Source organism: Rhinatrema bivittatum, chromosome 1, assembly GCF_901001135.1.
Source record: "Rhinatrema bivittatum chromosome 1, aRhiBiv1.1, whole genome shotgun sequence".
NCBI classification, from domain to species: Eukaryota; Metazoa; Chordata; class Amphibia; order Gymnophiona; family Rhinatrematidae; genus Rhinatrema; species Rhinatrema bivittatum.
Genome location: NC_042615.1, coordinates 697591913 through 697613431, shown reverse-complemented (window position 1 = coordinate 697613431; position 21519 = coordinate 697591913). Strand labels below are relative to the sequence as shown.

General features: G+C 41.6%; 1 protein-coding gene across 2 annotated transcripts in view; it reads left to right on the top strand.

The window, feature by feature from the left end:
• DMGDH (dimethylglycine dehydrogenase) overlaps positions 1-21519 on the top strand; it is a 214800-nt gene that overhangs the window by 36626 nt on the left and 156655 nt on the right. For both annotated transcript variants that reach the window (XM_029575505.1, XM_029575513.1), the window contains exons 4-5: positions 3952-4116; positions 17570-17774. In XM_029575505.1, coding sequence (XP_029431365.1) covers positions 3952-4116; positions 17570-17774 — 370 coding nt within the window. The remainder of the gene's footprint in view (positions 1-3951; positions 4117-17569; positions 17775-21519) is intronic.

The window sequence follows — 21519 nt, the reverse complement described above, 5'->3', positions numbered from 1 at the left end:
GGACGCTAATGCCCAACCTGCTCAAAGGTCTACCTTTTCAGCAGCCAGTACCACAAGTGACGTTGACTACAGATGCATCCACCTTAGGCTGGGGAGCACATATTGGTCATCTAAAGACACAGGGCAAGTGGACACGACTCGAAGCTACTTTTCAGATAAACTTCCTAGAGCTTCGAGCTATACGTTATGCGCTGCATGCATTCAAAGACTGCCTATCACACAAGACTGTCTTAATCCAGACGGACAACACAGTAGCAATGTGGTACATCAACAAACAAGGAGGGACAGGTTCATACCTCCTTTGTCAAGAAGCAGCACAAATCTGGGACTGGGCCCTGACACATGCAATTCTTTTACGGGCCACCTACCTAGCGGGCATCCACAACACAGTAGCGGATCGCCTCAGTCGTCAGTTCCAACCTCACGAATGGTCCTTGGATCCATCAGTAGCATCCAAGATCTTCCAGCGCTGGGGACAACCGACAATAGATCTCTTTGCATCCCAGCTCAACTACAAGGTGAACAATTACTGCTCTCTGCTCCGACAGCTGAACAGCCAACCAAGGGACGCATTTGCTCGCCATTGGAGCTCAGGCCTGTTATACGCGTATCCTCCGATACCGCTCATAACCAAGACTCTAGTGAAGCTAAATCAGGACAAGGGGACTATGATACTCATAGCCCCATATTGGCCTCGACAAGTATGGTTCACCACACTACTGGATCTATCAGTCAGGGATCCAATTCGCCTGGGAGTAGCTCCCAATCTCATAACTCAGGAACAGGGTCAGTTGCGCCATCCCAACCTTCAATCCCTGTCCCTGACAGCATGGATGTTGAAAGCTTAATATTACAGCAATTCAACCTTCCATCCGCTATATCTCAAGTACTTATAGCTGCACGTAAACCTTCCACTAGAAAGAATTATTCCTACAAATGGAAACGGTTTACGCTGTGGTGCACTCAAAAAGATTTAGATCCTTTCACTTGCCCCACTACATCACTACTAGATTACCTTTACCATCTTTCAGACTCTGGTCTTAAGACATCATCGGTACGGGTACACTTAAGTGCAATCTCAGCTTACCATAATAAGCTGGACGACGCTCCTATCTCGACACAGCCTCTCGTCAGTAAATTCATGAGAGGCCTAACTCACATTAAACCTCCAATTCATTCCCCGAGTATACAATGGGATCTAAATGTAGTACTCACTAGGCTTATGCGTTCTCCCTTTGAACCCATAAGTACCTGTGACCTTAAATACCTTACTTGGAAAACGGTATTTCTCATAGCCATCACTTCGGCCAGAAGGGTCAGTGAATTGCAAGCACTAGTCACATACGAGCCTTTTACAAAGTTCTTACATGACAGAGTAGTCCTCAGGACGCATCCAAAGTTCCTTCCTAAGATTGTTACGGAATTTCACTTAAATCAATCAATAGTTTTACCTACATTCTTTCCTAGGCCTCATTCCCATCAAGGTGAAAGAGCCCTACATACCTTGGACTGTAAGCGTGCGCTCTCCTTCTATTTAAACCGCACTACAGCCCAAAGAAAATCCAGTCAACTGTTTGTATCCTATGATCCAAACAAGCCAGGTAAAGCAGTGGGTAAGCATACTCTGTCAAACTGGCTAGCAGATTGCATACAATTTTGTTATGACAAAGCAGGCCTTACTCTTCAAGGGCGAGTAAAAGCACACTCAGTCAGAGCGATGTCAACTTCAGTAGCACACCTTCACTCTGTACCTATTCTGGACATTTGTAAAGCAGCAACATGGAGTTCTCTTCACACCTTTGCAGCTCACTACTGCTTAGACAAAGAGGGAAGACAAGATTCAGCCTATGGACAATCCGTCTTAAAAAACTTGTTTCCAGTGTAATCCCAACTCCTTCTACATCCAACCTGCTGTGATTTCGACTGATTCATTTCAATAACAATACCTTACGGTCATTTCAGCACAAAATGAATCAGCCTTAGCTTGCTAATCACCCATATGTGAGGACTAGCATCCTGCTTGTCCTGGGATAAAGCAAAATTGCTTACCTTGTAATAGGTGTTATCCCAGGACAGCAGGATGTAGTCCTCACGAAACCCACCCGCCACCCCGCGGAGTTGGGTCAGATACGTTTTATTATTTTATTTTTGGCTAACGCTATTGCTACAAACCAAGACTAAAGGGAGACCCCTGTGGCAGGGAATATCATAGCACGCTGGGCATGCTCAGTAGGCACTCCAGTGCCATTCAAAAGTTTCATAGAAACTTTGAGAGAAGTTTTCCGTACATAGGGCTCCATTACTGATGTCACCCATATGTGAGGACTACATCCTGCTGTCCTGGGATAACACCTATTACAAGGTAAGCAATTTTGCTTTACCTTCTAGGGGAGAAAAAAATGTCCATTTTCTTTTTATTTTCTTGGAGAATCAATGGAACCAAGCAAAAAGTCACCTTCTTTCCTTTGATACTTTCATATCCCATTGGAATGGAACATGAAAATAGTGTCAGGAATGAACTTTTAAACTGTTTAATTTTAAAGCAATCTCTCACCATTTTTAAAGCGACAATATGGCTATCTCCACCAGAGATCATGGAAGTGGTCTTCCATGTTCCCTCTAAGCTATTTCCTCTGAGCTGTGCGCATGCACCCAGATCGTGAATCCCGCGCACACAGCAAAACATAGTGCACACAAGAAATCCCAATATTATTTGCATTATATGTGCTTATACTGTACAAATTTGATCTCAGCTTATAAAAAGTTGCACAAAAAGAAAATGTTTGCACATATAACCTTTCAAAAATTAGAGGGAATATTGCTTGCCACACCCTTCTTGCTTCACATGCATGTCAACACACCGGCTTTTTCTATAGAGTTGACTTTGCATGTCTAAAAAGACAATGAAGCCTCATTTGAAGCATTTATCTAAAGTATTTTTTTTCAAACTAAAAATGCTAAGGCCTCTATGTTTTTACTTACCTCCATCAATGTTTAGGATGGTACTACAATCTTTAGTGCTTGGTCACATAGATTATTGTGCCACTCTGAGTCTTTCTGACAAGATGATTAAAGCTACCAAACTAATTCAGAATGCTGCAGCTCATATACGCCTTGCTGGGACCATATAAGTCCCATTCTGCAACAATTGCATTGACTTCCAGTTAAATGTAGGATGAAATTCAGATTGCTGAGTGAGGTTCATAATCTACTGTATGTAGAAGATTCTTGTGTTTTAAAGATAAAGCTATCCTGGTATGTGTCAATAAGATCATTACATTCAGAGAGTGCCAATCTGTTTGAGTTACCCCCTGCTAGAGAATTCAAGTGAGTTGCAACATGTGCTAGGGCCTTTTCATGGGCTGCTCCAGCTCTATGGAATTCTATCCCTGTACAGCTCAGAAGCAAAGTTGACATCTGTGTGCTCAGGAAGCAGTTAAAGGCATTATTTTTTAAAGAGGCTTATGGATACGTTGTGTTTTATGTTTTTGGAATTTTGTGACTGTTTATAATTTGTTTTAATCTGTTTTTATATATATTTCAATTTTATGGATGTTGTATGTGATCCTCACTGGACTGAAGTATTTTGGGAAGCTGTGGAATATAAGCTGTAATAAATAAATAAATATAATGAGGTTTATGCATATTATAATGAGGCTGATAATGCATTCCACAGATTTAAGCATGCTGACCCACAGTGCTGCCTCATACACTAATTATTAATCTATTTAACTCTGGCCTCCCAAAGCCAAATTCTTTGTTCTCAGAATGACATTTTAAAATATTGTCCTGACCTTCCCCAATAGCTCTTTGCCATGACCCTCTTTCTGACCTCTTCAGGGACTGATTCACTTTTTCTATGGGGAAAAAAGTTTTATAAATCAGACCCTGAATGGGCGAATCAAGCTCTGTGTGTTTACTTGCTTATTTTTGTTATCTTTATTTTTTTAGGCTGTTGGCTTCCATCAGCCAGGCAGTATTAGAATTGCTTCTACCCCGACAAGAGTGGATGAATTCAGATACCAAATGACACGTGCTGGTTGGCATAACACCATTCAGTATCTTATTGAACCTGAGAAAGTACACGAGTTGTTTCCATTTCTGAACATGGAAAAGGTAAAAAACCATTGTTTGAGAAAATGCTAGCTTTAGAAAGCTTCTAAATGGACAAAATCTTCAGGGTTTCCATCCAAGTCTTAAAGAAATCTTGGAATGAATGATGAATTGACTTTATAGTGTGCCCTAAATGTGGAAGAAATATTTGCATTAATAAACTGCAAGGCAAGACATTCTGTGAGACTAGTTTGTATTTGTACACTATTCCATTGGAAATCCATGTTTATTTTTTTCAGAATTAGTAACCAAACAGAAAAGACCTGGAAGTGCAAAATGATTCTGAGCCATCACTGTCATGAACTATATCCAGTAGGCAAATAATGGAAGAAAACACATTATCCAGATCATTGTTTTTAACATACTATATAGAAAACTTCTTCACAGCACAGTAAACAATTTATCCAGAGTATATGACCAAACATTTTTTTGCAAGAATGGTTTCTCCGCAAAAATGTTTCCTAGTTTTTTACTTTTTAAAAATTCTTATAAAAGTGTTATACACTTCACTACTGCACAGCAAAATATGTGCTGAACTGTATTATATTTGTAATTATTTAACTCTTGCAGGTCCTAGGGAAAAAGTACCATATATACTCGCATATAAGCTTGTCCACATATAAGCTGACCATCATATTTTAACCTCCTAAACAGAAAAATGTGAAACATGCATATAGACTGAGGTTCAAAATTTGATAACCTACAGTGGTACTTGCAGCGAACTGTCAGAAATAGGCCAGGTATGTATCTTTGCCTCTTAACCTCACACTAATGATATGGCATACATTTGCCTTACTTTTAAGAACTTTCAGATGTAGCTTACTTGCTTTGCAGATATCTCAGTGCCCTATTATACTGAGGTAAATTTCATTTAAAAACAAAGCTGTCGTGTTCTATCAGTTGATATTACTGACTGAAGCAACATGTTAAGTTCTTTTCCTAGCATGCACAAATTGGATGTTGAGCCTGTTTCCTCAAATATAGACACACAAGGTACAATCAATCATGTTTCACAAAATGATTTACAACATTTTAAACAGAACATAATGCATAAATATTGCATTAAAAATCAACCATTTTAAATAATTGGCATAATACCTAGTTTATATCCGTGATCCACGGATTAGCCTAACTCAGCTTTTCAGGCATATTTTGGAGCATAAAATTCTAGGCTTATACGTAAGTATATACAGTAATTACAGTAACATTTTATTTAACAGAATTTCAAAATACTCTTCTGAGATCCCAGGCATGTCCCAACACCAGCCTTTTTTCAGTAAAAAGTCTTTTTTAGGGGAGTTCATGTTGAACTCAACTTCACACATTGCATCAGTATCAAAGCAGTCTCAACCAAACTCACAAAACAGCCATGGCCTCTGGGCATCTGATGATGTCACCCTTGTATGAGGATTGCCATTCTACTTGACATAGGAGAAACTACATTCTGACAGAATACCTCACCTTTGTCACACATGCAGAACACAGACAGACCCTCATCAAATGCAAAATAAAGAAACCATAAAGAATAAATAGAAACATGCAGACAAAAACTGAATTGGAAACTGCTACAAGCCAGACTCTGTATGCAGTGCAACAATAGAAAACAGAAACATTATGACTGTTGATAAAACATCAAACCATAGAACCAAGAAATACAAAATATGAGTAAAAAAAAATAAATTCAAATTAATAAAAATAAATATTTCAAAATAGGTGATGAATAGAACATAACTAAAAACATAACATGTTTAAAAAGATTTCCCAAACACCAATAAAATATTTCAAAAGTGTAGATACATCAAATAACACTTTAGATTTCCAGCCATCCTGAGATTGTCATAGATTAGCAGGGGAAGAGGGGTGTACAAGCACGTGGCCTGTCTCTCATACACACACAAGCTGTTTCCCTCACACATACACACAAGCTGCTTTTCTCTCAAACACACACACACACCAACACCCCAAATAAGCTGCCTCTCTCTCACAAACAAACACAAGTTACCTCTCTAACACACAAGCAAGCTGCCTCTCTCTTATACACACACACACAAGCAGGAAAGCCGCCTCTCCCTTATATAAACACACAAGCAAGATGCCTCTCTCTCTCTCACACACACACACACACACAAGCTGCCTCTCACACACACTCTTACACACACACACACACAAGCTGCCTCTCTCACACACACGCACACAAGCTGCCTCTCTCACACTGCCTCTCTCACACATACACAAGCTGCCTTTCATACACGCATAGAGAAGCTGCCTCTCACACACATATACACACACTCTCACAAGCTGCCTCTGTCTCAAGCACACACATACAGATACACAAGCAAGCTGCCTCTCTCTCTTACATATGGCCTCTCCTTACTCTTCATCTCTTGCCAGCCTGGGCTCCAGTGGTAGCGGCCGCCCACAACCAGTTAGTCTTCCGTTGCTGCTGACCTAGGCTCCGGCAGCGGCCTGTAGTCTTTTGAAAGTCTTCAGCCACCTCTGGCCGCTGCTGGGGCCCAAGCCTACAGCCTCTGCTAGTCTCCGGCTTGGGCTCCGGCAATGGCCCACAACATCTCCTCATTCTTTGGATCCCACCAGCGACCCACAGCTTGTTGTTACTCTTCAGCTGCTGCTGGCATGGGCTGTAGAGGTGGCCTGCAGCCTCTTCTCTTTCTTTAGCTGCTGTCGGCTCCTCTCTGTGGATATCAGAGTGCGGGGGCATAGTACAGCAGTAAATGCAGAACAAATGCTAGAGCTTAACACTATGTGACCAACTTCATTGGCCCACTGGGAAATGTTCAAACCCCTGATAGACCAATTTGCCCCCGGTAAACAATTGTTTCAGTGCGGATGACCTAAATTTCTTTTTTACAAGATTGATCCTTCAGTGTTAGTGAGTCGTGAGTGCCTTTTAATGCCATGGGCTCCAGGGGTGCTACTGGGCTGTCAACATCCACAGGCAACTGGGGCGCCTTCATTGCTGCTGTGTGCTGAACATGTCAAGTGCCTGTGTTGTAGTCAAGCACTGTCAAAGCCCTAGGTGCAGCATTGTTTGATGCCATAGGTGCGATCCATTGTGGGTGAGCACAGAGAGTGCTATTGACACCATAGGCACCATCACCACTGTGGGCTCTGGTGGATGCAGTTGGATGCTGTAGAACACTACCGCAGAGCACCATGGGCACCATGGGTCTTCCCTGTTGCCGTTATGCAACAGAAAGGATGGTGAGCTATTCAAAAAGCCATATGGAGCATTATCACGTACTGTGGGTACCATGGAGGCGATGCGCAGATCGCTGCCCACTACCATGGACCGCCATAGTCATAGCCTCAGTGACATTGGGGACACTATTACCACAGTGTACATGTTGACTCCATTAGAAGTTAATGTGACAATGGCGCACATCGTGTGTGGTTTTGTACGGCAGGGGTTGTCTACTTCTCCAAACGCTTCAGGTACTGGCGAGCATCATTCTCTTTGTTGGGGCACCATACATAGCCGTGCCAGAGATAACGAGACCACCATCATTGTATCAAGGTACCAGCTTCCTTGTCTGTTTTGCACCTTAGGGGTACTATGGGACACGAGCAAGGAGGGCATCATCACAAACTCTTTGATTGCTTTTTTCAGTGTGCAGCCGCAGACTCTAACAGTTGGTGCCTGGTCCTTGCTGTACCGTGGGTTTCTACCACAAGTGCAGTGATGGGGTGTGTATGTGCGCCGCCGTCTGCAGGATGGGGTACTGCTGCATGAATACTGGTCATCGTGCTTTTAAAACAGAGGCCACTGTTCTTCCAGTTGCCTCTAGTGTATGGGTATATGTGTTTCCCTCATGGCAAACACAAAAGGTTGTGAGCCACAGTCATAAGACTGACCGAAGACTGTGTTCCTGGTTAAATCACTATGAGCATGGATACCAGGAGGGTAGTGTCAGGAGTCTTCCCCTTCCACCTTAGCTTACATTTGAATCCCCTTCGTGGGGAAGTCTCTAAGGCTCTGTTCCTTGTAGGACAATCACCAAACTAGTCTTGATTCTTTTGAATTGGTACACCTCCTTGCAGGCCAGGACCTGCAGATGTTGGGGAACGTTTTTGCTGAGGTCTGTCCATTGGTTATCATGGCGGCCTTCCCCATCTGATAGGGTGGCCGCCAGCGGCCGATTTCATCACTTAGGAACCTCAGCAGTCAGTGACTGTATCTCTCTCTCAGCTGGAGAGTGGAAATGTTTTTTTTTCGGGATTGGGAGGCCCCAATTCCCATTGCTTCCTGTCCCTTTGGGAGGGAGAGATACGACTGGGTTTCCAGAGGTGATCCTTATGCGTTCCCCCTTGGACACCTGGTGTCCACCCTTACAAGGGGTGTCCCTCATTCTCCATTTTCTGGAAATGGGATTTCTATCTGGTGATCACTAGTCATTCTCCACAGGATCCGAGAGCGATAGTGCTCTTTCCTAGATCATCCTAAGGCACAGCAGCTTTATTTTGTGAGAGTGCTATTTTGGATTCGATCTCCCCTTATGGGCAGATCCCCGGTGAAGATCAGGGGTTTTTCCCACATGGGAATCACCTGTTTGATACCTCCTGAGCACAATGTGCATTTTTCGCGAATGGCCGCTCTTGCCTGTCACTCCCGCATGAGAACATAAGAAAATGCCATACTGGGTCAGACCAAGGGTCCATCAAGCCCAGCATCCTGTTTCCAACAGTGGCCAATCCAGGCCATAAGAACCTGGCAAGTACCGCTTGCGGGACCCTACTTCAATGAGGAGGGTTCTGGTCCATTTGCATCCCGTTTAGCAGGTTTGTCTTTCAACCTCTTGCCATATCCATGTGTGTTAGGGGATGAGGGTCCCTGCAAAAGAGGTGCTATACTTTTGTTGTGGTGGCTTGTGGTCAAGAAAGTCCTGGTTCACGCAATTATTGTTTCACTTACTGGACCATGTGATTCCTTAAAGGATGATGCCTAATCATGGCCTTAGATTTTGATACCTAGGCCAGGTTGATGGGCAGTCTGTTCCCAGATCAGACTTTGCATGCCCTTGTACCCTTTGGATTTCCAGGACACTGAAAAAATCCTGTTTCTTCAGGGGTTTGCACTTGTGGTATCCCTGCTTTCTATCTCTTGGTGGAGAGTTTCCAGATTTTTTTCTCAGGAAGGTTCTCTCGCAGTTTTGGCTGTTCCAATAATGCTGAGAAGTCTACCTTGTGGGGGCAACTCCCTAATGGTCTTAGTAGTGAGTTGTTTAGTTGGGGTTGGGATATGCAGCCTAGTGGCTTTTCTTATCCCTGCAGCCCTGGAGCCTTGGAGCCTGCCTCCTTGTATTCTTCTCTCCTTCTGACTTCCAGTCAGAATTTTTTTTTTTTTTTTGGGGGGGGGGGGAGAAAAGTTAGGCTATTCATGGTATTTTAGTGTATACTCTGATCCCGTTTGGAAGCTAAGTATTAAACATTAAGCTGTTTCTTGCTTTATCAAAATAATTTTTGAAAGGATTATAAACCTAAGAAGAGACAAAAAAACTTTTGAGAGACTCAAAATGATATATTAAATAAAGTAATGTGACCTATCCTAAACGGGTTCTGATTGTTTTACAGATCCCTTCGGTATTGGTCCTACAAAACTTATCCACTTGATGTCTTTGCTATATGACGTGTGATAATTAGATTAATTGAAACCTTATTATATTGGTGTGTATTTTAGTGTATACACCATCTTTTTTCTTGTTTTTTTTCCAAGTTCTGGGCAGTACTGCCTTTAGCTTTTCATACTTCACTGGGTTGAACAAAGTGCTGTCCTGTGGACAGGATGGGTAGGTGTTCCCTTGACAGGGTGGAGCGTAGGTGAGCTTCAGGCGAAGCTTAACACTCTGCTTGGGAATTTGGGCTCAGGATCCTGTTTCAGAGATTGCCTTTCATCCCCTAACACTCTTGATGTTTGATCTGGGTGGTCAGCTCTATCTGGTACTTTGGCAGGTAGGGTCTGCCACAGACCCTACCACTGTTGCCACTTCTTCTTCCAAGTGTTGCCTTTGGCACCTCTGCTTCACATTGGGGTTTTGTGTTTCAGTCTGTTCTAAGGGTTTCTTTTCCCATCTGGACCCATTTTTGGGTCAGCTGCCTCACAGGCAAAAGGGAGAAAAGTGGTGCTTTCAGCACTGTGGGGTTCCCTGCTTTGTCCTGCTTGGGTAGCCTCCCATGTGTGAGGAATGCCATCCTGCGTGTCCACGGAGAAAGAATTGCTTACCTGTCACAGGTATTCTTTGAGGATAGCAGGATGTCCGGCCTCACGAAATGCACCTGCCTCCCCTGTGAGTTGGTTCTCCATGTATTAGGTATATCATGGACTGAGGGATAACTACAGCTGTATATCATGGACTGAGGGTGATAACTACAGCTGTACATGCTCAGTAGAGTATGTTTGAAAGCTTTAGAATCTTTGAGATCAAAGTTCCAGACCAGGTTCCTTCCAATTATGTTCCCAGATCTATCTGACATCCTGCTGTCCTTGTAGGGAATCTAGGGTGCCTAATATCCTTGCACCAGTCTGTCCCTGCCTGCATTGGCTCCTTGTGGGAAAGCAGAATTCCATCTGGAGCTGTGCTGCTTTGGGCCAGGCTCTCCCCAGCCTTGGCTGCAGCAGTGATGCCTTTAGTCTTGGCCAGGGTTTAACTTTCTTTTATTTTTCTTAAGCCCTGGAGGAAGCTGGCAGCATGAATAACTTCAAGTCTCTACTCCCTGGAGTTGATTGGAAGAGCATAGCCTAGGGAACCATAAAAGCAGCAAACTTTGTGTAACACCCAGTCTATGAGAATGTGCTGGGGTGGGGCTCTGAGAAATGGAGGCAAGCTACTATTATAGAAAGGGAGGGAGTGAACCAGAAAGAGATACCTGTGCACTGTTAGTGAGGCTCCTGTCAGAGGGAGCTGGTCTCTTAAGAGGGGCAGCTGACTATGGAATCAGTGAGTCTCCTGAAGAGAGAGGGTGCCAAGAAGGGTTGAGAATGGGAAAGGGAGAGGGCTACCGCAGGCTGAGGAAAAGCTGGCAGCAAGCGATAACTTTTACATAATGATGAGGGTGGAGGGGCACTTGCTGAATGAGCACATGAGAAGCAAATTGATTTGTGTGTGGGTCTGAGCCACTGGTTGGCAGTGTGATTGTCTCATTACTTGCCTCCTGGTTCAACAGCTGATTGGTTGGCAAGAAACTTTAATATCAGACCAGGATATATGTGAGAGAAGTAACCAAACTTGTGGGGGACCCAACTGATTGCATGGGTAGAAGTGGGAATGCAGCTCAGTTTGCTCATCTCTGGTCTAGGCTGAGGTGTACATAGTTGTTTAGGAAAAATGTGAAATTTGTGGGAGATCTTTTGTCTCAGTTCTGCTAGGCTCCAGGACACATGATGGTACCTCTCAAGGGTCAGCTTGGTGTGCTTTTGGGAGATGTTGAAGCATATGCTACACAGAAAGCACACAAGTGAGTCACAGATACTCCTTGGACCTTTTTAAAAATATCCTCTAGGCTGATATTTTCCTGCAATCTGCCCCTATGATTTGCTATGCTGTGAAGAATTTTTCTGTATGATATAATTGAGGATCTTGTTTATTTGTTTGACTACTAAATATTTTTGAATAGGGTATGGTCAATTTTTGCTTCTCCTTTTCTGAATATCTTTTCACTGCATCCAGTGGGGTCCATATTCAACTGCTGTGTGGGAGTGCTAGTTAGCCGGTTATACATGTGGAAAACTATTGTATATTCAGTGGTATAGCTATGTCCCTGAATATACCCAGCTATCTTAAAGTTAGCCAGTTATGCATAACTGGCTAATTTTAGGACTGCCCTATGGCCTGGAGTTAATTGGCTGTCTCCAAATATTGCTCCTTCCCAGACCACCTCCTGCCTGCCTTTGGAATGCCCCCGACTTATCTGGCATTCCAAAGGCAGGCAGGAGGTGGTCTGGCATACCCTGATTATAGCCAAGTATGCGATTTAGATGGATAACTATGACTTTATCCCTCTCAATGGCATTTGAATATGGACCTTGACATGCTTATTTCTTTCATTTGTAAACTGCCTTTCCAAATTAGTAAAGAACAAAGTGGGATATATAAGTCCTAAAATACAATAACCAAATAAAACGTAATAGCAAAGTAAAATAATAATCAGATAAACATAAAACATTATAAATAACTAAAAACAAGTCAAAACAGTATTAAGAAATGTTATAGATTAAAATATAAAATGTAACAACATGTAAACTATAAATCTTACAGTAGAATATCTTGATTAAATTAATAAGTAGTCAATGCTAACCATGGTATGTGGAAAGAAAGAAGTGTAACTGATGAGCAGAGAAAAATGCTGGGTAAATAATCAGATGAGCTTACGAGAAAGCTAAGGAATCTAAGATCATTCAAAGAAAAATGTAGGCATTTTAAAGCTTTCTGTTGGTAACTTTAAAGTAATTTAGTACACTTCTGTGAATGCAATAGAATAAAATGTGTGCTTTTAAATATCTTGTCCCCTCTAAAGACAAACTTAGTAACTTGGCTTCTATTGTGTTTTGGGCTTTCTCTGTTAAATCAACTGCCATATATAATTTATTGCCTACCGCTTTTACCCTTCCTGCTCCTGAGGTTATTGTAACTCTTTGTACATTGGTCTGCTGAGGTCAACATTGAGGATACTCCAGTTGGTACAAAATACAGCTGCCTAGGTGTTATCTGGTGCTCATGATTACATAATAATTTTATTTAAGATGTGTTGCCTCCCAGTGGCTTGGAAGATACAGTGTAAAGTTCTAATGTTAGTTTTTAAGACTTTGCATGGATGCTTTAATATTGTTTTAAAAATCTACCAAACTTTGCCGTCATTAAGGTCCTTTTATGATTTATTGAATGTCCCATCAGTCAAACTGATCAGACTGGCTGAGTCACAGGAACAGTTGTTCTCTGTGGTTTGCCCAAACCTCTGGAACACTCTACCTCACAGCTGAAACATCTATATTGATGTTGTGTAAATTACTGAAAGCACATTTATTTTCTATAACTTTTGGTGCTCTGACTTGAGTCCACTGGTTTCACTCAAAGATATGGATTAGGATATCAGAGGCATCAACTGACTGTTAAGAGTAAATTTTGTTTTATGGCTCTATGATTCTTATGATATTATTGGTTGGTGCTCTAAATGTTTTATGTATCTTGTTTTTATATGTCTTTATGATTGTTTATATTATCTCAATATCGAAGGAACATCATAGGTAATAGCTGTTTTTTAGATTGTGATACCTCATACAATATGGAGCCTCTCTATACTTGTCAGAAGGTGCTCACTTGCAAAAAGAAGTCACATTTCAAGCGTTAACCACAATATATGAGACTGGTTTAATGCCATAAAGACTTTCTTTGTGTATAATCACAGGTATCAGCAATCACTTAATTTTTGAAGATGCGTTGCAAATTTTTAAATTTTTTTTAAATTATAATAAAAGCTAGTATAGATGTAAACAGATCACTTATCATTGTACGCTTCGCGTTGTCAATAATTTCTGGACTCAAAGCTAGGGCAACAAGAACACTTCAACTCAGCAAGAGGTTTGTAAATTTAGTTTATTTTGGCTTTTTAAAGAAGAGTCAAAGACAAGTGTTCCTGGGAGTTGCTATAAGCCCTCTATCTGTAATAACTAGCATCTCAATGGATATATGACATGCCCTGACTTTTATAATCAAAATACAGCACTACCGAAGTTTCCAGAATGAATGACGTGACTGCCCAAAGACTTATTTACAAAGATACATTATGCTGTTGTCATGACAATCTATCATGTATAGGAAATGCTTGTGAGGACATCCCTCAACTGAGAATTCTTCTAACCCTGTTCATCCTCCCACCATAAAAGTTCCTTTATCACTCTGGCTTTGATGCACTGTGTTCTTCTGTTCTTCTCTTGATATTCTTTGTTGTGTAAACAAATCGCAAGTCTCTGGCCTGAATAGGAAACTCAGCATGAATTCCGTTTTCTGGAGCCAGGACTTAATTAAAACTGTAACTTTAAAAGAAGAATCTTTTCACCTGGCTCCTGTCCGTTGAGATATGCATTTGTAAGACAAAAGCCTGCATCCTGGACCCAGCTTCCCTGTATTGTGGTGCAAACATGGTCATTGATGCCTTCCTGGCCTGTAATTATAGGCTTTGCAGAGCCTACAAGTTTCCAGATCTTTCACATTCTTTGAGTCTGTGATAGTCAGAAAGTCACTATATTTCAGCAGTTGTCAGTGTGAATCAGCCTTCTGAGGATTCTAGAAATGGCTGAATAAGCCCCAGTTCTGAACCAGAATTATGAATTATATCAGCGTGCAGAGGTGACAGCTTTTCTGAAACACCGGCATGAACCCGACACGTCCGTGTTTCGTGGACTTCTTCAGGGGTTTATTTTTGCAGTGGTGTCTATGACAAAAAAATCAAAGATTAGTTACTTAAACCATCGATTTACCAAAAAAGTGTTTAAACATACGTCACCCAATGCTGAAGGCATACATTATTGGAAGCCTGTCCCATCACATAAACGCTTTGTGCGTGATCACAGCTTAAAGAAGCAGGATCCGCCATAGGTTTGCCGTGCTTTATTTAAAGAGAAGAGATAAGGTTGTCAGCAGACCAATCAGAACTAAACCGGAAGTTACGTTGGCTGAGCACAGGCTAGAGCAATGATGACCACTCAATGTTGTCATTTAATCCTGCTGGGGCTTCTGTTGCCAGAGTAAAAATCCACCATTGTTCATGGTAGTTGAGATAACTCATGACGTCACCTCCCCTTGAGTTTGATTGCACCTGTTCTAATACAGTCCATTGCAATTGATCAAATGTGTGAGAATACTGGAAGCAGTGTTTAACAATCGGAGCTTCAATATTAGCCGTGTTAATGCGACTTCTATGTTCACGTAATCTGATTTTTATTTGTCTTTTGGTGCGACCCACATACAAAAGTGGGCATGGACATTGAATGAGATATACTATCTGTGTAGATTCGCGTGTGGTATTGGCATTTTTTTAATATATTTTGTGAGTGACAGGATGTTGCCATTCATGTCCCTCTATAGTAAGCTCACACATATCACATTTGCCACACTTGGAATACATCCCATTGGTAGTTTTGGATCTATTATGTAAAACTGATGCGTGCACCACGTGATCCTTGATGTTTCTGCTGCGCTGGTAAGATATCAAAGGAGTTTCTGTGAAAGTAGGGTGAAGTTGTAGAACATGCCAATGTTTTCTGATGCTTTGAACTATCAGGTAAGATCTGTCTGTGTGAGGTAATACACAGATGTTGGCTGTGACTGATCCTCTGGCTCGATATTGTAGAAGTGATTCACGAGGTGAATAGTAAGCTCGTTTATAGGCTTTGTGTACGACTGAAAATGGATATCCTCGTTCAAAGAATCTTTTTGCCAGGATTTGCGCTTGGATCTTGAAATCTTTATTGGATGAACATAGGCGCCGTATTCTAAAAAATTGGCTGGTTGGGAGGCCATTTTTAAATGCACGGGGATGAAAACTATTGTAACGCAAGAGATTATTTCTTTTGATGTCTTTGCGATAGACTGTGGTATTAAGGGTGGTGAATTGTTTGTTGATCAATATATCCAGAAATGGAAGTTGTGTATTGCTGGATTGTAAAGTAAATTTTAGATCGGGGTCCAGGTTATTTATCCAAAATAAAAAACTTTTTAATTTAGTTTCTTCCACTGTCCAAAAAAAATAATAAATCATCGATGTAACGGATCCAAAAATTAATGTGAGAAAACCAGGTTGAGGAATAAATGAATGTGCGTTCAAAACGGTCCATCACCAAATTAGCTATTGATGGGGCCACAGATGACCCCATAGCTATGCCATGAATCTGTAAATAGAATTCACCATTGAATTGAAAATAATTGTGTTGTAGAACAAGTTGTGCTATTTCAAAAATGAATTTAAATGGAATGCGGCCACCTTTTAATTTTTCTTTAAGACATTGAGTGGTCATCATTGCTCTAGCCTGTGCTCAGCCAACGTAACTTCCGGTTTAGTTCTGATTGGTCTGCTGACAACCTTATCTCTTCTCTTTAAATAAAGCGCGGCAAACCTATGGCGGATCCTGCTTCTTTAAGCTGTGATCACACACAAAGCGTTTATGTGATGGGACAGGCTTCCAATAATGTATGCCTTCAGCATTGGGTGACGTATGTTTAAACACGTTTTTGGTAAATCGATGGTTTAAGTAACTAATCTTTGATTTTTTTGTCATAGACACCGCTGCAAAAATAAACCCCTGAAGAAGTCCACGAAACACGGACGTGTCGGGTTCATGCCGGTGTTTCAGAAAAGCTGTCACCTCTGCACGCTAAGCGTACAATGATAAGTGATCTGTTTACATCTATACTAGCTTTTATTATAATTTAAAAAAAATTTAAAAATTTGCAACGCATCTTCAAAAATTAAGTGATTGCTGATACCTGTGATTATACACAAAGAAAGTCTTTATGGCGTTAAACCAGTCTCACATATTGTGGTTAACGCTTGAAATGTGACTTCTTTTTGCAAGTGAGCACCCTCTGACAAGTATAGAGAGGCTCCATATTGTATGAGGTATCACAATCTAAAAAACAGCTATTACCTATGATGATCCTTCGATATTGAGTATTATTACATACATCATAATTACACATTTGATTTTTTGATCTATCGTGTTTATATTATCTGCCTAAAGGTTATGATAGCCTGGGATATACATTTTTAAAATAAAAATCAATAAATAAATAAGAAGAAAATAATGTCATCTTCAGCAGTATTCAAAGTAACTTTCACAAAGGAAAAGCAGTAACTGAAGAGAGGTGCTATGAGGATAAAAGCAGTGGCACTAAAATATGCAAAAACTCATTTTGTTGGAAGTCCTAGCACATCAGAAGCCAGGATCAATTTACAAGTTACAATAACAATGACATTTAAAAATGAAAATTTCCGATTATCGCCATTAAGTTACTAGTACAGTATTTAAACCAAGATTCCATTGCATATGTAAACATGTAATTTTGGCAATATATAAAACTTGGAGATAACCAGGCCTGTCGAGTGGTTCACATCTCAGCATAGTGTACTGTGGTATAGGAAATTAAGTTTGTTTCCTGTCTGATGGGGCTGGCAGAGCCAAATGCATAGTAGAGGTGATGTGCTTGATCGCAGGAGGAGAGAAGATGGCTGCCCTTACTGTGATCATACTTGCCCGCAGAAGGAACAGCACCAAGGTTAGGTCTCAGAAGAGATTTTGCTACTGACCAGGTGAAGACTTGTTGCTTGAGTATGCTGTCTGGGACGGAGGCGAGGAAGTGTTTATAACAATGAAGTAAAAATGGGGGATAAAAAATGCCTTGGAGAAAATTACAGGTGAATATGAAGTTGTCTTGTTTGATCCTTTTAGGTTTTGGCAGGGCTTTATAATCCAGGAGATGGTCACATAGACCCTTACTCTCTCACGATGGCCCTCGCAGCTGGAGCCAGGAAATATGGTGCTGAGTTATGTTTCCCAGCACAGGTTACCAATCTTGTGCCTAGTTCTGATGGGAATTGGGAAGTTGAAACACCACATGGAAAAATCAGAGCTAAAAGGATTGTGAATGCTGCAGGTATGCCTTAACAGATCTTTAAAAGATAAGGGAGAGGGTGGATATGTAGGATTGCTGTCAATTTATAGTTTTTTGGGGTTTTTTTGTTTGTTTGGGGTTTTTTTTACTCTAATCCAGTGGGGAGATAGATGAAAAATTAACTGTTTTCACTGAAATTAAAAAATGTTTCTGTATTTCCCAAAACTGATATATCAAATAGGTTTTATCCCAGGACATTAAGTATCAAGTAACATATGCAGAGTACTCAACTGTATATGTATAATACCACAGAAGCAAAAAAGATATCAACCACATATCTTAGTGCAGAAAAGGCATTCAACAGAGTGAATTGGGTCATTGTGAAAGTAGTCTTCAAGAAAGCAGGATATGATCCTATTTTCCACACTTATAGGGTCATTCATCAGAATGCATTATGGCATAACGCATGCAATAATGCCATAATGCTTGCAGTATTTGTTACTGCATGATGCGAATGCAAATTTTTTGAAGGGGTGGGATTAATGAAAATGAGGGGCAATATCACACCATGCGATAGCATAACGCATGCTATTGCACGTTTTTTAACGCCAGAAATAACTACACCTTTTTTCCTGGCGTTAAGCTGTTCGATATGCCCAAAACAGCTGTAACGCAATTTGTGCTAAATGTTGCAAATTGCGTTTCTGCCATTTCTGTGCTTGAGGAGGGAGAAGGGAGAGGAGTGGAGTAGAGAGAGCGAGCGCGCCTCTGGGGAGGCCTTCACAGTATTCAACTATTTATATCACTATAGGAGGGCCAGCTCAGAGCTCGAGATGAAGTGGTGGTGGTTTAGGGTTTAGGGGCCAGTTTGACATGCAGACTGAGACGTACAAACAGCACAGTACACCTTGGTAAAGAGTTTGTCATTTAGAGTGAGGAAAGTCTCACAAAGTTGAGATTTCTACTATGTTCTCTTGCCCTAGCTTGAGAGTCCAAATGACTCCAAATGACGTCAAATCTTCACCGAGGTGTACTGTGTTGTTTGTACATCTCACTCTGCATGTCAGACTGGCCCCAAAACCCTAAACCATCACCAACACCTCACCTCGAGCTCTTAGCTGGCCCTTCTATAGTGATATAAATAGTTGAATACTGTGAAGGCCTCCCCAGAGATGCTCTCGCTTGCGCTCTCTCTCTTTCTATCTCATTCGCAAGCTGCGAAATAGAATTATCATGGGGTGCGAAAACTTTACCACACCCTGCGATACACTATATATGCGAAGTGCTACCTTAGCGAATGGTGCGGTAAGTGTGAAATTACCATAAACACGCCCTTTTTCTTACTGCAGGTGTTATCCATGCGATGATATAGCATTTTGATGAATTTAAGAGTTAGATTGATAAAATGTGTGCTTTCCCAAAGACTTGCATTAAAATAATGTCATTCACTCAGGACCTTCACCTTAGGCAGGGATGTTTGTTGTCCCTGCTGTTTGCTCTAGCTATAGGACCTTTGGCAGAGACAATATAGCAAACCAAAAGAATTGAGGTAATTTATGTAGATTAGAAGACATCTTTATTTGCAGATGGTGATATGCTAATAGCCCTCCTTAATATCCTGAAAGAAATGACAAACTTTGGAGCAGTGTCTCTAAGTCCAAAATGAATTTGAACAAGTTAGAAACAATGAATAATGTAGAAGAGAAGCCTGTAAGGAATATAGAGGAGAATTTTCCTTTAGATTAACTAAATATTTTATATACTATTTTGGATCAACATCAACACCAGTAGGAGTAAAATATATTTAATTAGTTACCCAGAACTCTTTAATAATTTGTGTAAGGGTCTCTAAATATAGCCAGCATATAACGTTTCATGCTTAGGCAGAAGAGTTTGAATCAAGATACAATTTCTCCCGAGGATCTGCTGTTTCCTTAGAGTTAGACATTGCTCATGGAGGTTCTGAATGAGTTCTTTAAGTGAATAGGAGTGTGTAGTCAAAAACATTTCATATTGTTTTTTGTTTTCTTCTTTTTATAATTTGTTTTATTTCTTTTCTTTTATTTAAATGAATGAAAAGAAATTAAATTCCAGAGCTGCCCTCCCCAGTCCCCCATTCCTGTTCACCATTTTATAAACCATGGTCTTGGATCTGGGGGAGCTATCCCTCCTGTTAAAAGAAATCTGTTGAATCCCATGTCCTAGACCCTCTGCCTGCCCCCCACCCACCTTCTTAAAAGACAGTGGCTCCATGTTCTGGGCATCCCCCCAATCCCTGATTCCTGAACTTCGACACCCCCCCCCCCCCCCGAATCCCTAGGCTAAGTCAGAATCAGGTCTCCACTGTATCTGCTTCTGGCTCAGCGACCATTGTCAGTATTTCAAAACTACTCTAGCATTGCTGGTTAGACAGTATAGCTAGCACAGCATGTTGTCAAAGAACTAGATTTCATTTCTGTGTTAAAGAACAAGCACATAATTCAGGACAAGTTACCTTGCATTAGTAACTTAGAAAAGCAAAGGAACCAATATGATAATATAATTAACATAAATGGGAGAAGAGAGAGGGAGAGACATTGAACAAATTCTGAGTGGCAAGAGAGGGTGTGAGACAGCTACAGGCTGGGGAGAGGGGAAGGTGTGAGAGGCAGTTACAGACCAGGGCTAATACAGGAGAACTGCAGACAAGGGCTGTGAGAGAGAGTGAGATAGCTACAGAAGGATAGGAGGGGGTGAGAGATAGCCACAGATAAGGGCTAGCTGACTGGGAGGTAATGAGACTCGCAGATGAAAAATAGGGTTGCTACATTCCTCAGGTAATCGAACAAGCTGATACTCAGATTTAAATCTCAGATAGAAGAATCAGTATAAAAAGTAGCATTTTATAAACTACACCTAGTGAGGCATTTAAGGTTCTACCTAAACCTACATAATTTTAGTTATGTTGCACGAGCACTTATTTTTTTTCTGCTTTAGGTTACTGTAATTGATTGTATTTTGGTTTACTTGAAAAGTATTACAAGTTTTACAAATAATTCAAAATGTATCTGCCCATTTAATAAAGTATTTGAGAAGGAATGGCCTTGGCCATATTGCTCCAAACCGTACAAGATTGCATTGGCTGTTGTGTTCCGCAGCCGTGGGAGGCCACGGCTGCGATCCCCTACCTCACCCACGACGGCTACCCACCGCGGGAATTCCTGGGGAAGCCCTCGATGCTAGGCCCATTGCTCCGGCACGGGTCCCCACGCTGATCGCCGCAGGAGGAGCCGTCCCTGCTCCTCCCTCGCGGCGTTCAGCAGCGAGGGAGGAGCAGGGACGTTTCCATGCCTAAAGATGGCCGCCGCCATCTTTAGGCATGAGGCCGCGCCACCTCAGATTTAAAGGGCCCTGATCCCTTTAACCAGCTTCACCTGTTCCTGATCAACCTGAGCAGGGGAAGTACAAAAGGAGGCTTCCTCTGCTCATTCCTTGACTTGGCAACATCCTCCAATGCTGTCTAGTCTGCTTGCTTCGGTGAGTTCCTTGAGCTTGGATTCTGGTTCCTATTTCGTCTTGGTGTTCCTGGTTCCTGACTTCGGATTGGCTTACGGTGATTCTCTGGTTCCTGAATTCTGACTGGCAAATGGTGATTCTCTGGTGCACGACTTCGGACTGGTGAGCGACGACCCTCTGGCACTTGACCTAGGACTCCTTCAAGACTACCATCTCCAAGGGCCCACCTAAGTCACAGCGGCCCGGGTCCCTACGGGCTCCTCCCGGGGGGACTGCGGGCTTCCAGGGGTGA